This window comes from Festucalex cinctus, chromosome 1 (assembly GCF_051991245.1).
Source record: "Festucalex cinctus isolate MCC-2025b chromosome 1, RoL_Fcin_1.0, whole genome shotgun sequence".
In the NCBI taxonomy this organism is placed as follows: Eukaryota; Metazoa; Chordata; class Actinopteri; order Syngnathiformes; family Syngnathidae; genus Festucalex; species Festucalex cinctus.
This window is the reverse complement of record NC_135411.1, coordinates 5037477-5053787: the sequence shown is the minus strand read 5'-3', so window position 1 is coordinate 5053787 and position 16311 is coordinate 5037477. Positions and strand designations below refer to the sequence as shown.

The window sequence follows — 16311 nt, the reverse complement described above, 5'->3', positions numbered from 1 at the left end:
GCACATTTGTGGACCAGCCCTAAATTACGGAGCTCAACTGTAATCATGTTGTTCCGAAAAATAACACAATTGCAAATGCAACGCGGAAACACTTTGCCGGTATACGAATCTGGACGTATTAAATCGACATGTTTTGTTGTATATATGTTGTTCCCAGAATGCATTGCGTGGCGCAGTTAATGATGTTATATGGACGCTAATTGCTAATCCTTGTCATCTATTTGTGTTAACCACCAGTAATTGAATTTGTGTCGTATTTAATACATTTATGTCGGTCTATGTCTATAATAAAAAAAAATAAAAAATAAAAAATAATAATAATAATAATAATAATAATAGTAATTAATAATTAAACAAATCGTAACCTTAAGTTGTGTGTAAAATAACATCCACGATTCCCCCGTACAAATTGCATTGTTTATCTGAGGACTGCTTGTGTAATCACAGATTTTATACATTTTGATTGTGGCCATCTGATTAATTTGTCTGACATTACAATTTAGTTATTTTTTCTAACTTTACAAAATCATCTGGCGGGCCGGATTAAACCCCTTTGCGGGCCTGATCTGGCCCGCGGGCCGTATGTTTGACACCCCTGACCTAAAGGATAAGTTTGTTATGCTGACTGACAAAAATATTTTTGTTAGCAGCTCTTCTGGTTTAGCACCAAGCGGCATGTCTGGTCTAAATGTGTTCGCACTGCAGAGCAAGGAGCAGCTTTCACAGACACGCCGGGATATGAGCAAAAATATCAAAGTATTAAAATTACAGCTCTAAAATGTGCTTATTTGAAATATTTGGGGAAATAAAAACAGCATTTTTTTTTGTGTAACACATTCTATTTCGTTTTTAAACTAAATATACAAAAACTGGTACATTAAAGACACGTTAAGTTTAGAAGTAAATAAATGTTGATATTCCTCCTCTGTTTTCACTTTTCTTAGCAAGATACAGTGTCCAATCACTGGTGAGCGATTTTTGCATTAATTGAAGCCAATTAACTTCAAAGACGCTGCTGGTTTTTATTTTTTTAGCTACAATGCAAGCTGCAAAGGCAAACGTTAACTGCCTATTTAAAGTGAACGAGCAATATCGATTCTGACGCCTGCGTATCGATACGTGTATTGTAATGAGGCCCGCAGTGATATATTGCCGTATCGATTTTTTGAGCACACCCTTACTTGAGATAGACGCCGGTTTTTGTTCTGTCGCTCACAAGCTGCTTTGCAACTCAAATTTCATTTCACACAATGATTGACATTAAAAAAAATTTTAAAAAAAAAATAAAAAAAATAAAACTTGTGATGACAATTCGCCGATGTGTCAAACGGCCACAATATATCGTACCAACGACTGCTGAGGAGGGGTTACTTTTTTTTTTTTTTAAGTATCGGTGGTTGGTATCTTTCTCTATCTTTAATTTGGTCTGAAAACGGAAAAGCTAACGAAATGATCGAAGAGCAAGAACACAGAAATACAATAAATCTACATAAATAAACTAGATAAATTAATAAGGAATAACATTCGTTATTTTAATGATTTGCATTGGAACACACAAAAAACAACCTGCTTTAAAAAGCATTGAAACAAAATAAATCGTTTGGTTTAGTATCCACACATCGTTTTAGTATACATTTTTATAAACATATATTTATTTATTCAACTGCAAAGAACCGTAACGCAATTTCATTCATTTCCGATTCCGCTTCTGGAGCTTTTTGGGACCGTCTCCATGTTTAATTCTCACTTTTGCTCTTCAATGTGTTGACCATGAGACACAAAATGCTAATTTAGCTTTGCAAACTGCAACGTGAAAAAAAAAAAAAAAACGCTTATTTTCATCATCAATGCAGTAAAGACTCACGACGGACAACGAGGCGCTCTAAAGCGGCCATGCCAGCCCGAAGCCCCATGCTGGCTGTCGCGAACATTTTTTTCTTTTTTTTTTTACTCGCTCTTTCGTGTTTCTCTGCTTAACCAGCGCACACTTGTTGCTGACAACGGGGCACTCTAAAGCGGTCTTAAATGTACTTGCACACGAGCATCCCCGCATGCAGCTGGAGGGCAGCCGTGACGCGCGAACTCACAAACAAGCTGCGGTAGAGCGAGGCCGTGTTCTCGCAGAACACCAGACCGGCGGCGCGGCGCTCCGAAAGGTGCCCGCTGCCCACGTCGCCCTCGAACACGCTCTTCGCGCGCGATCCCGACGACAAGACCAAAAAGGGAAAAAGGAAAAAGAAGCAGAAGCAGAGGAAAGAATGAAAAGGAGGACGACGATGTCGTTGCCGTCCGTGTCCAGTCAGGAGAAATTGAAAGGAGCAAAACGCAAGTTAAGTGCAACATTTGAAAGCAAAGTCAAGAGAATTCAACAAGAGGCAGACGGTGGACTCGTGATTCGGCTACCATCACAGAAAGATGGAGACAGACAGACAGAGAGAAAAAGGAGAGAGAGAGAGAGAGAGAGACAGCGAGAGATAGAGATAGAGAGAGAGAGAGAGAGAGAGAGAGAGAGAGAGAGACAGAGAGTAAGAAAGAGTAAGAGAGTGAGAGAGAGAGAGAGTAAGAGATAAAGAGAGAAAGAGAGAGAGTGGGAGAGAGAGACAGAGAGAGAGAGAAGAGAGAGACAGAGAGAGAAACAGACAGAGAGAGCGACAGTGAGAGAGAGACAGACAGAGAGAGAGAGAGAGAGAGAGAGAGAGAGAAAGAGAGTAAGAGAGAGACAGTGTGTGAGAGAGAGAGAGTAAGACATAAAGAGAGAAAGAGAGAGAGTGGGAGAGACAGAGAGAAAGAGAGAGAGAGAAAGAGAGTAAGTAAGAGAGAGAGACAGTGTGAGAGAGAGAGAGAGAGAGAAAGAGAGTAAGTAAGAGAGAGAGAGAGAGAGAGAGAGAGAGAGTAAGAAAGCGAGAAAGAGGAAGAAAGACAGAGAGAGAGCAAGAAACAGAGAGAGAGAGAGAGAGAGAGAGAGAGAGAGAAACAGACAGAGAGTAAGCGAGAGAGACAGAGAGAGTAAGAAAGAGAAAGAGTAAGAGAGGGAGAGAGAGAGTAAGACATAAAGAGAGAAAGAGAGAGAGTGGGAGAGACAGAGAGAGAGATAGAGAGAAAGTAAGAGAGAGAGACAGTGTGAGAGAGAGAGAGAGAGAGAGTAAGAGTAAGAAAGAGAGAGAGAAAGAGAGAGAGAGAAAGAGAGAGAGAGAAACAGACAGAGAGTAAGCGAGAGGGACAGAGAGAGTAAGAAAGAGAAAGAGTAAGAGAGTGAGAGAGAGAGAGAGAGAGAGAAATAAAGAAAGAAAAAGAAAGAAAAAGAAAAAAGAAACAAAGAAGAAAGGAAGGGAAAGAAAGAAAAAAGGAAAGAAAGATAGAAAGAAAGAGAGCAAAAGAGCGAAAGAGGGAAACGTGCATTTGCGTGCTGACTGACCGGCAGGTTCCGCGCCGAGTCCAGGAAGACGACGAGCAGCGCCGACGAGAGGCCGTCGTTGGCCTTGCCGCGGTCGGCGCGGATTCCCGCCAGAGCCTGACGAGCAAGCAGGAAGTGACATCACAAGGGGCGGGACGACTGGCGGGGGATGACCCGCATACGCACGCACGCGCGGCCGCGCCCCCCCCTTCCTCCAATTTGCTCACCTGGTCCAGCTTGTCGGGCGTGGACAGCAGCGACAACCACTCCAGCTTCAGGTGCAACTTGCCCGAATCCACGTTGTCCAGACTGAACCACTACAACGACACAAAACAACACAAAAATATTCCACCGGCCGTCACGATGCCTTCAGGGAGCCTCAGCAAAATCCAATCTTGCTCGCTTGACGATTACTGATGCTAACTGTTGTTAGCCTGTCAATGCCGTTTTGCATTCAGTCGGATCATTTTCATTCGACTTTTATTGATTTTTTTTAAATAGTTGCCATTAGTTCTGGAAATACAAATATGAATGGAACGTAACAAAGATTTTTTCAATTCAATTTCAATAAAAATAAATAAATAAATAAATAAGAAATGAAAGGGAAACAGAAAGAAGTAAAATTTATGTTATCTGCCCTTAATCAACAACAACAACAACAAAAAATAATCAACACTTTTTAACAGATGTGCTGCTTTTAATATCATGCCGATGATGGTATCGTCACAATTTTAATATTGCGATATGACTTTTATCGTTACATCCCAAGGAACAAGGTTATTATATTTAAAAGATATATATAAAAAAAAACTCGAAATAAAATTGAACACAAAAACTAGTGCTGTCGTCATTGTGTATTTTTATTTATTTTTTTTAGAATCGATTAATCTAGCGATTATTCAATCGATTAATCGACTAATCCGATTCATTTGACTGTTTATTAACCAGTGATTGGAGTTTCATTTCATACTTCACATTCATACAGTAATTTAAAATTTTAATTAATTCAAAAAAAAAAAAAAAAGTCTCCAAACGATGACTCGATTACTAAAGTAGTTGTCAATTATTTTGATAGTGGATTACTTTGATATTAATCGATTAATTTTGACAGCTCTAACAAAAAATTTGAATGAATTAAAAGAAAAACAAAAATCCTTTGAAAAAATAATAACAACAACAACAAAAATAATCAACACTTTTTAACAGATGTGCTGCTTATAGTATGCCGATGATGGTATCGTCACAATTTTAATATTGCGATATTACTTATATCGTTACATCCCTAGGAATAAGGTTAATATAGTTAAAAAAAATAATAATAAATAAATAAAATTGAACCCAAAAACTAGTGCTGTCGCCATCAAATATATATATTTTTTAAATCGATTAATCTAGTGATTATTCAATCTATTAATCGACTAATCACTCATTTTAATTTTGCAAAATAATTTTTTTCTTGATCACTGTTTATTAACCAGTGATTGGAGTTTCATTTCATACTTCAGATTCATTCAGTAATTTAAAAATTAAATTAATTAAAAAATGTCTCCAAACGATGACTCGATTAATAAAATAGTTTCGATTACTTTTAAATTAATCGATTAATTTTGAAAGCTCTAACAAAACATTTGAATGAATTAAAAGAAAAAACAAAAACCCTTTAAAAAATTCAAATAAACTAAATAAAACTACATTTTATATTTTTACAAACCTAACAAAATGTCCTTCATCTTCATTGTTGCCAAGCATTATCCTTCATGATTTTAAATATATTTATTTTGGTATCCGAACGTCCGTTTACTGGGCATTGCCTAAAAGCAGCCAATAAAAATAAATTAAATGAAAAAAAAAAAAAAAACTAAAAATAAAACTCACACTAAAACTAATACCTCAGGGTAAACTTACTCTTGCTATCACCTGTGACATGGACCCAAAACTCAGGTGTCAATCACGTGAGCCCGCCCACTTTGCCTACCTCGTCCACTTTCTTCTCCTTGGCCAGCTCGCTCAGGTCGATGGTCACGCTGGAACAACAACAACACGACTACAAAATTAATACTAATCATATTTTCATTTTTTTTTTATTTGCTTGTATACATATACGTACAATGTTAGTTTTATTATTTTTGTTTCACTTATCTTTCCCGCACAACTGATTTTTGGATCAAACAAGATGTACTAGTCATTTAAAAAAAAAAAAAAAGTGCAAATATATAAATGTAAACAATTCAAAATTCGGAATAATAATCGTTTATTTTATTGATTTTATTTACTTGTATGCTTACAATGTTTGTTTTGTTGTTCTTGTTTTACTGATTTCGGTTCCGTGTAAAACAGCAATGCTTGTTTTAATTCAACTCATTTGCTCCCAATAACGTGTAAATACGTTTTTTTTGTTTTTTTAAATGTTTTAAGTGTCCCAACGATGTAAACTGAAATGAAAACCTAGTCACGATGAACAAAGTTCTTCTTGAAACTAATTAAAACAGAAATAAAAAAAAAAACAATGGAAAATGACCATTATTTATTTATTTATTACAGTTTATATCTCATTAGATGTCCTTTTAAAATAAATGTTAATACAATGAATGTTACTATCTATAAAACATTTCTTTTATAAAATTGGAGATTCAAAAGAAATAATTAAAAAAAAAAAGAAAAATTACGATTTTTTTTTTTTTACTGTTAATTTCTCAGTAAATATATATTTTTTTCTTTTCTTTTTTTAGGGGTTTAAAGTTGAATTTTACATTTTATTCCATTAAATAACAGACAAATATTTGTGAAATTACGAGATATGTGATGTGAACGTATTTTAACAATCGATATTTTAACGAGTTTTTTTTTTGTATAAGAAGAGAATATTGTTTGTTTTTACAGCTGTCAAAATGAAATTATTATTTACTGAATTTTGACTGATTTTGCAAGGCCCACAGAATATTGTGTTCAATTGCTATAAAAGCATGTGAACCTATCAAAATCATCAGGAAAAAAAAAGTGTTTCTATCTGTTTCCGTTCTGCAGCAATTCTCATTAGAAGAGAGCTAAGTTTCATCAGTTTTCAAAAATCTATTTAAAATTGGAAGTAATTGAGGGTTTTTTTCTACATGGCCCTGGTTGATCTCCTTTGCTCTGCTGCCACCTGCTGGCCGTTTGTGTAATAACTACCATTTCTGCAACCGTTCTTTGCAGTTGAGAGGCTGCATCAATGCCTTCCGTATGCTCTAGCATTAAAAAAAAAAAAAAAAAAACGTATAAATACGTCTTTGGGACACTTACAAAATTAAAAAAACGGATTTACACGTTATTGGGAGCAAATGAGTTACAAATAAAAATAAATAAATAAATATATTCAATAACAAATTAAATAAATAAATTTAAATAAATGTAAATTAAATTAAACAACTCAAAATTAGTATTAATAATCTTAATTATTTTATTTGCTTGTATACTTATGTTTGTTTTGTTATTCTGGTTTCACTTACCTTTACTACATGATTGATTTCTGTTCCACGTACAGCACTTTGTACACAGCAATGCTTGTTTTAAAGAACTTTATAAAGTTGAGTTGAGTTTACGATGTTCAATTAATGGCACAGCCCTAATTAAAGACTATAGAAATAAACTTGACTTGTTGCGCAGTTCAATTTATTTATTTTTTTTAAATCGACTGTTTTTCGAGCGCGTCTCGTCGCTCACCTTCCCAGCACGTCGTCCTTGTCCGTGTCTTCGTCGTACAACTCGATCTCCATGTTTTGCCCCTCGGGGTCCATGACCTCCGCCTGCGACGCGCAAAACGAACGTCCGTCACAAAGCGACGCCAGCCGTCGCTTTCCCCGTCGAGCGCGCGGAGCCGCCGCCTCACCTCGTAGACGGCGTTCCACTTGGGGTGCAGCGTCTCGTGCATGACTTTGCTCTGGAAGAGCTGGTTGCCCACCCGGATGACCCCGTACGGGTCCGACTTGCCCTTGATGAGTCCGCCCAAGAACTTGTCCTTGCCCAGCAGGTCCTGGGCCTCCAGGAAGTGGATGCGCAGGATGCCCTGAGAGACGCAGGTTAGCATGCTAGGCTAGGGATAGACACATTATCGGCCAGGCCGATATCGGCATCGGCCATTTTTTTTTTTTTTAAATCTGAAGGCCGATAAAGCTGTTAATCTCACTTAAGCAGTGAATATTTGTGAACATATCGCGAATTTGGGGGTTTTCATCAGGAATTGTCATTTGTTGACAGTCAATTTTGACTTGTCGTAAACACATTTGGAACATCTTCAGACCATTTTTCACTGCGGAGAACTTTTGAAACATTTTACAAACCCTAACAAATACCCCAAATGAGCTACATTCGCATGCATTTGTCACTTAGTGAGATGCAGGGAACCTTTCATGAATATTTCCACTTTACAAAAAAATAGGAACTCCCTTACACTTTTTATTAAAACAAAAATTAAATTAAGAAATGATGTTGAAACTTTATTTATTGTAGAAACCTTTCGGGATCTATTTACTTGCTTTTTATTTTTTATTTTTTTATTTTTTTATTTAGCTTAACACATGCTAATGACCCTGGAAATGCTGCAATTTTTTTTTTTTTTTTAAACAAATCTGTCTATTGTATTATTTTAATGATTTAAAATAAAAAATAAAAAATTGTTTTCATTTATGGATCTATTTAAATTTCCACTTTATAAAAAATAGGAACTCCCTACACTTTATTTAAAAAATAAAAAAAAAAATGTTGAAATTTGAGAAAACTTTTTTTACAGTAGAAATCTTTAGGGATTTATTTACTTGCTTTTTATTTTTTTATTTGTTTTTATTTATTTAGCTTAACACATGCTAATGACCCTGGAAATGCTGCAATTTTTGTTATATTTTTTCTAAACAAATCTGTCTATTTTATTATTTTTTAATGATTTCAAATAAATAAATAAATAGATTTTTTTTTTTTTATGAATCTATTTAAATTTCCACTTTATAAAAAATAGGAACTCCCTACACTTTATTTTAAAAAAAAAGAAAAGAAAATGTTGACATTTTAGAAAACTTTATTTACAGTAGAAATCTTTAGGGATTTATTTACTTGCTTTTTATTTTTTATTTGTTTTTTTATTTAGCTTAACACATGCTAATGACCCTGGAAATGCTGCAATTTTTGTTATATTTTTTCTAAACAAATCTATTTTATAATTTTTTAATTATTTCAAAAAAATGAATAAATAAATAAATAAATAAATAAATAAATAAATAAATAAATAAATAAATAAATAAATAAATAAATAAATAGAAAGTGTTTTTATTTATGGATCTATTTAAATTTCCACTTTATAAAAAATAGGAACTCCATACACTTTATTTAAAAAAAAAAAAAAAAAAATGAAATTTTAGAAAACTTTATTTACAGTAGAAATCTTTAAGGATTTATTTACTTGCTTTTTATTTTTTATTTATTTTTTTATTTGGCTTAACACATGCTAATGACCCTGGAAATGCTGCAATTTTTGTTATATTTTTTTTTAAAACAAATATGTCTATTCTATTATTTTTTTAATGATTTCAAATAAATAAATAAATAGATAAATAAAAATTGTTTTCATTTATGGATCTATTTAAATTTCCACTTTATAAAAAATAGGAACTCCCTACACTTTATTTAAAAAAAATAATAAAATGTTGAAATTTTATAAAACTTTATTTAAAGTAGAAATCTTTAGGGATTTATTTACTTGCTTTTTATTTTTTATTTGTTTTTTTTATTTAGCTTAACACATGCTAATGACCCTGGAAATGCTGAAATTTTTGTTACATATTTTTTTTAAACAAATATGTCTATTCTATTATTTTTTAATGATTTCAAATAAATAAATAAATAAATAAATAGAAATTGTTTTCATTTATGGATCTATTTAAATTTCCACTTTGTAAAAAATAGGAACCCCCTACACTTTATTAAAATAAAATGTTGAAATTTTAGAAAACCTTATTTAAAGTAGAAATCTTTAGGGATTTATTTACTTGTTTTTTATTTATTTATTTATTTTTATTTAGCTTAACACATGCTAATGACCCTGGAAATGCTGCAATTTTTGTTATATATTTTTTTTTAACAAATCTGTCTATTTTATTATTTTTTTAATGATTTCAAATAAATAAATAAATAAATAAATAAATACGAATTGTTTTTATTTATGGATCTATTACAATTTCCACTTTATAAAAAAAGAGGAACTCCCTACACTTTATTTAAAAATAAAAATAAAAAATGTTGAAATTTTAGAAAACTATTTACAGTTGAAATCTTTAGGGATTTATTTACTTGCTTTTTAATTTTTATTTTATAATTTATACATTAAAATAATAAATACATAATACAAAATAATATAATATATATTTTGTAATCATTTTTATTATTATCAATAATTTTATTATTATATTAACCCTGGAAGCTCACTGCAACTTTTGTTATAATTTTTTAAACAAATCTGTCAATAGAGTTTAAAAGTATTTTTTTTTTACTGCAAAGAATATCGGCTTGAAATATCGGTTATCGGCCTCCTTGACTACTAATAATCTGTATCGGTATCAGCCTTGAAAAAACCATATCGGTCTAACACTAATGCTAGCGCACAAAAAAAAAAAAAAAAAAAAAAAAAAGTCAACACGTGTTGCGTGTGATGCCTACTTTGGGCACGGGGAAGAGGAGCTGGTCCAGCTGGGCCTCGCCCACCAGAGGGATGGTGATGCGGTTGGGCAACAACAGGAAGCCGCCGACGATGTCCTGGATCAGGTTGTCGCACAAGCCGCTGATGGGGCACATAAGAAGGAAGGAACGCACTTAACGCTTTTCTTGTCAACGGGTACCCACTCGTTTGCTGCCAAAAACGTTTAAATACGTCCTATTTTGAATGTTTAAAGTGTCCCAAAGACATATTTATACTTTTTTTTGTTTTTGCTTTTTGTGACCCAAGACTTAGTGACTTTTTTTTTTTTAAACATCTTGTACTCAAGAAACACTAAAGCTAAACTCAAATGAAACCTAGTAACAATTAACAAAGTTCCTCTAAACTAATTAAAACTGAAATAAAAAAAAAAGTCAAAACTACTTTAACTCATTTGCTGCCAAAGACGTATAAATACGCCCTATTTTAAATGTTTAAAGTGTCCCAAAGACGTATTTATACTTTTTTTGTTTTTGTTTTGTTTTTGCTTTGATGCAGCCTCTCAACTGCAAACAACGGTTGAAGAAATTATTTAGAATAATTAAGTTATTACACAAACGGGCCAGCAGGTGGCAGCAGAGTATAAATAATTTAATAGTTTAAATAAATATAAACATTACTGCCGTTTACTTTGTGACCCAAAACGATGTGACCACTGAAATTTGATTCAATGACCTTCAATTTGAATCCTCCCGTTATCGTCTTGGCTCAAACTGATCGATTTTAAGTGATATTTATAAATATCCAACCGTCCATTTTCTTAACCGCTTTTCTCCTCACGAGGGTCGCGGGGGTGCTGGAGCCTATCCCAGCCGGCTTCGAGCAGTAGGCGGGGTACAACCTCAACTGGTTGTATTTATAAATAAAATAACAATAATAATAATAATAAAAGATTTCTCATCAATTTCAGTAATTTTTTGTGTATATCAAATTTCACTTGCATATTCGTCATTTTTAAAGTTGAATTCAATACTGTAATAATTAGGGATGTGAATTGCCTCATACCTGGCGATTGGATCCGTATCACGATTCATTGGTTACGATTCGATTTGACACAGATTAATCCCATACAAATTCATAAGTCAATAATTGTGATTTTTTTTCTTTTTTTTTAACTCAAATTTAGAAAATACTAATCAGTAAACGTGACCACGTACACTGTAAGATTGTGGAACATTTTTCCATGCTTAAAATGTGAACCCTAACCCTAAGACGTTTTTGTTGAATATTTCCATCAAATTATGTTTATTAAACATCGATTCGGCCCATATTAAATCGATACTATAATTGCGCACTTTAGTATCGTGATTCTTTTTTTTAACACCCCTAGTAACAATCATGCAGTTGTTCTTGTGAAGCGACGCCAATCGTCCGCTAGAGGGCGACATTAACCACTTCAAAAGAACTCGCCTGATGATTTTCAATTTCCTGCCTGCGCGGAAACAAAAAGCTCATTTTCGCTCTGAGTCAACTTGCCCGCATACGCACGCACGCACGCACGCACACGAGAGACGGCATGTTCGAGTTATCCTGCAATATTTCTATGGTAGGCGTGTTAACTTGGCCGGATCGGCGCATTCCACATTGCGCGCACGCACCGAGTAAGAAAGTGAAAAAGGGCAGGGCGAGTGCGGTTGATCACTCACGCTCACACACGTTTGTCTTTGTATCTTAGTGGGGACATCTCATTGACACAATGCCTTGCCTAACCCAAACCAAAATTCAAATTCAAATCGAAACTCTTAGAACCAAGTCTCGACCCTCAAAACAAGATGTCTGAACTTGTCGGGCCCACGAAAATGTCCCCACAGTGGTACTTAAAAGGGGAATAGGGACTGCACGATATTGGAAAAACATGCGATATGCGTTATAGTTATGAATATAGAGAATATAGAATATGAATATATGAATATTCTTTATGAATATTGAATATGAATATAGAGATATCAACATGATTGTGGTATTTAACATGTACCTAAAGAAATGACATTTTTATTATCGAACTAGACTAAGTGCAATTTCTGTAGAAATTGCGTGGGAATGCTGAAAGCTGAATGCTAAGATTTTGAATGCATGCGAAATGCTTATGAAGTAAATTGAGAGATAAATTATGAAATTATGACCTACTGGACAATGCAATTTACTAACTATGCCACTGAGCAGTATCAGACACCTGGTAATGATGATAAGTTGTATGTATGGAAGTGGGCTTTAAAAGTAGTGCTGTTCCGATACCGATACTGCATTAAAAAGTTGGTATCGGTATCAGTGAGTACTCACAAATAACATGCCGATACCATTAATTCCAAAGCTAATGTATGATTTTGGATGCAGCATCTTGTGTCTTGCTCGTGCATGACATTCACTGGTATGTGACATGTTCACTGCATGCCGATCTAAGATATCCTATTGGCCCTTGAATGCTCCGAACCAATGGCAGGACAGCTTTTTCATGTTGAGGAAAAAAAAAAAAAAAAAATAGGTATGGTATCGGCCGATACTGCAAAGCTGGGTATCGGGATCGGTAGTCAAAAAACGGTATCGGAAAAACACTAGTTAAAAGTGATACTTCGAAAAACTTCACTGTCTGTCCCATTGAAAATGAATGGGGAAAAGTTGATATTTAACGTTAAATTGTGCAAATACTGTACGTAATGTGGAAGACGATATATACTCCGGGATAGGGGTGTTAAAAAAAAATCGATTCGGCGATATATCGCGATACTACATCGCGCGATTCTCGAATCGATTCAGTAATTGGCAGAATCGATTTTTTTTTTTTTTTTTTTTTTTTTTTTTTTTTTTTTTTTTTTTTTTTTTTTTTTTTTTTTTTAGGATTCACACCTTGAGCATGGAAGAATGTTATATGAACGGCACATTAAGCCTTAATATTTTTATTTTAATGCTGTTCAAATGTGAAACAGATTGCAAACTGTTTGTGTACAGTGGCTCACGGTTATAAGCCTCAAGTTTTAGATAAATATATTCATACAAATCTTACAGTGTACATGTACAAATTTACTGATAGTATTTTCTAAATTTGAATGGAAAAAAATCGCAACAATCGACTTATAAATTCGTATCGGGATTAATCCGTATCGAATCGTGACCATTCGTATCGGGATTAATCGGTATCGAATCGAATCGTGACCTGTGAATCGTGATACGAATCGAATCGTCAGGTACTAGGCAATTCACACCCCTACTCCGGGAGGTGTGAATTTTTTGAAGCTAGTTGAAATTTGAATAGTGTAAATTGGAAGTATTGTGTGGGAGTTGTTACGCGGCAAAAAAATAAATAAAAATCACAATAACATATGTGGGAATGCTTCAGCATTCCCACAATGAAAGAATCACATTTTTTTTCCATGCTGCAAAATAATCAAACTCAAAGTATTCTTATTTAATTGTAATTACCGCTCGAATCGATAATGTTCAACTATTGGATGATAGTACACATTTCCGTTAAGTACACTGTGTACCAACTATGTTTTGCATTTGCATTATTGGAGTTGGAACACCCGTGGAACGCGTGGAAGGCAAATAAAAAGAGAGGGTGAGGGGGGTTATTTTTTTTTCAGAGAGTGGAGTAGTTCCTTTCCTCCAACTGAGTTTCTTCTCTCCTTTTTTGTCATGTTTCAAAAATGTCAATCAGGTCAACTTGACAGTCTGACTGGTCAAATTCAGATAAAAGCATAAAATTCCATATCAAACTTATATTGCATATTGCATAAGCCAATAGTGTGATATCGATATTTTTCGATATATTGTGCAGCATAATGTAGCAAAACCACACGCACACACGGTCAGTCAGCCGTACACTCCTTCAAACACAAACACGCTCATTACACAAGCCCTCGAGCTTTCAAACGCGCACACACACACACTCGCACAGGCCGAGAAAGAAAGTGAAAAAAAAAAAAAAAAAGGGCGTGGTCAAGCTCTGGAGTAGCAAAACGTCGGCAACCCGTCCGACGAGGACGGCGACATTTCAAAAAAGGCGGCGGGCGGGCGAGCGGGTCCGGCCGGGCCAGTTTGTGCTGTGATGCAAACAAACAGGAAGTGAGCAGGAAGCGCCGCTCACGTAATCTCTCCAGCTTTTATTTATTTGAGCCCCCCACCCCCCAAATTGTCGTTATCCTTCCACCGCCGCCGCCCTGCGCGCCGGATCAAAAGTCTTCAAAGCGTCGGTCTGACGCATGCTTTAAAAAAAATAATAATAATCTACAAACACACACACACACACGTCTGTCTCTCTCACGCACAATCTTAATCCCGCCAATAATCCAGCCACCTACTTGATCCCGGGAATGTCCAGCATGTTGGTCAGGCCCGTCCAATTGATGTCCAGAAGCTGCAAGATAAAAGCACAAAAAAAAAAAAAAAAAAAACGTTCACAAGGACATTTTGATGATTTCTTTTTTTTTTACATAGTTCTCAAAATGGTGTACCTAATGAAGTGGCCAGCGTCGTGGCGTGATCATAGAACTCACGTGTGTCTGTACGTGCAAGACTGGACTGGCACTTGGGGTGTGCTCAAAAAATCGATACGGCATATATCGCTGCGGGCCTCATTACAATACACGTATCGATACGCAGGCGTCAGAATCGATATTGCTCATTATCTTGAAATAGGCAGTTAACGTTTTGCCTTTGCAGCTTGCATTGTACCTAAACAATAAAAACCAGCAGCGTCTTTGAAGTTAATTGCCTTCAATTAATGCAAAAATAGCTCACCAGTGATTGGACACTGTATCTTGCTAAGAAAAATGAACGCATAAGAAGAACATCAACATTTATTTACTTATAAACTTAACATGGCACGTGTCTTAATGTACCAATTTTCCTATATTTTGTTTAACTCATTCACTCGCCGCCATTTTCACATTTCGCAGTCCCGTTCGCTCCCGGCTGTTTTACTGGATTTTGACTGATTTTGCAAGGCCCACAGAATATTGTGTTCTATTGCTATTAAAATATGGAGCCTACCAAAAGAAAGATTAAAGTCTCTTCTTTCATCAGGAAAAAAAAAAGTATGTTTCTATCTGTTTCCGTTTTGCAGCAATTAGCATTAGAAGAGAGCTAAGTTTCATCAGTTTTCACAAATCTATTCAAAATTCTAAGTAATTGAGCTTTTTTCCTACATGGCCCTGGTTGATCTCCGTTGCCCTGCTGCCACCTGCTGGCCGTTTGTGTAATAACTACCATTTCTGCAACCGTTCTTTGCAGTTGAGAGGCTGCATCAAAGCCTTCTGTATGCTCTAGCATAAAAAACAAAACAAAAAAAACTTATAAATACGTCTTTGGGACACTTAAAACATAAAAAAAAAAAATGAGTTAAAAACGAAATAGAATGTGTTACATGAAAAATAAATGCTGTTTTTATTTCCCCAAATATTTCAAATAAGCACATTTTAGAGCTGTAATTTTAATACTTTGATATTTTCACCCATATCGGCTCATGCCTATTAATAAATTTTCCTGGTGCATCCGTGAAAACTGCTCCTTGCTCTGCAGTGCGAACACATTTAGACCAGGCATGCCGCTTGGTGCTAAACCAGAAGAGCTGCTAACAAAAATATTTTTGTCAGTCAGCATAACAAACTTATCCTTTAGGTATACACATGACTGTTATGCAAGTAAATTAATGTAATATATCGGGATACGTATCGCCTTGAAGATCAAGTATTGGGATACATACGCATCGCGATACGTATCATATCGTGACCCCTGTATCGTGATACGTATCGTATCGTGACCCCTGTATCGTGATACGTATCGTATCGTGAGGTTGGCGGCAATACCCAGCCCTAACTGGCACAAATAATTGGCCCTGGCATTTTGACTTAGGCCCAATTTTTATGTTTATGTTAATCAATGACTGCCTGTCATTGATCGAGTCAGCGGCTCGGCGAACAAGGAAGTCTCGCCGGCTTGCGATGGAGACCTCCAGCAATGGATGACGATCGTGTCCACTGTCGTTGAGGTGACAGTGGACACGATCGTCGTCCATTGCTGGAGGTCTCCATCGCAAGCCGGCGAGACTTCCTTGTTCGCCGAGCTGCTCACTCGACCAATCACAGGCAGTTTGCAACGGGCGGAGTCCAACCCAAGACACGCTTAGGGACCGCCCCCTCATTTGAATAACATTTCAACTTGGCAGTACGGCCCCACACTGCCAAAATTCAAAATAGATAAA

General features: G+C 35.3%; 1 protein-coding gene across 1 annotated transcript in view; it reads right to left on the bottom strand.

The window, feature by feature from the left end:
* The window catches only part of esyt2a (extended synaptotagmin-like protein 2a), a 45334-nt gene that overhangs the window by 11525 nt on the left and 17498 nt on the right, over nt 1-16311 (bottom strand). The window contains exons 8-14 of the mRNA XM_077505967.1: nt 14411-14466; nt 10076-10196; nt 7260-7436; nt 7094-7176; nt 5370-5418; nt 3622-3711; nt 3416-3511 (exon numbers count right to left, since the gene is read on the bottom strand). Coding sequence (XP_077362093.1) covers nt 3416-3511; nt 3622-3711; nt 5370-5418; nt 7094-7176; nt 7260-7436; nt 10076-10196; nt 14411-14466 — 672 coding nt within the window. The remainder of the gene's footprint in view (nt 1-3415; nt 3512-3621; nt 3712-5369; nt 5419-7093; nt 7177-7259; nt 7437-10075; nt 10197-14410; nt 14467-16311) is intronic.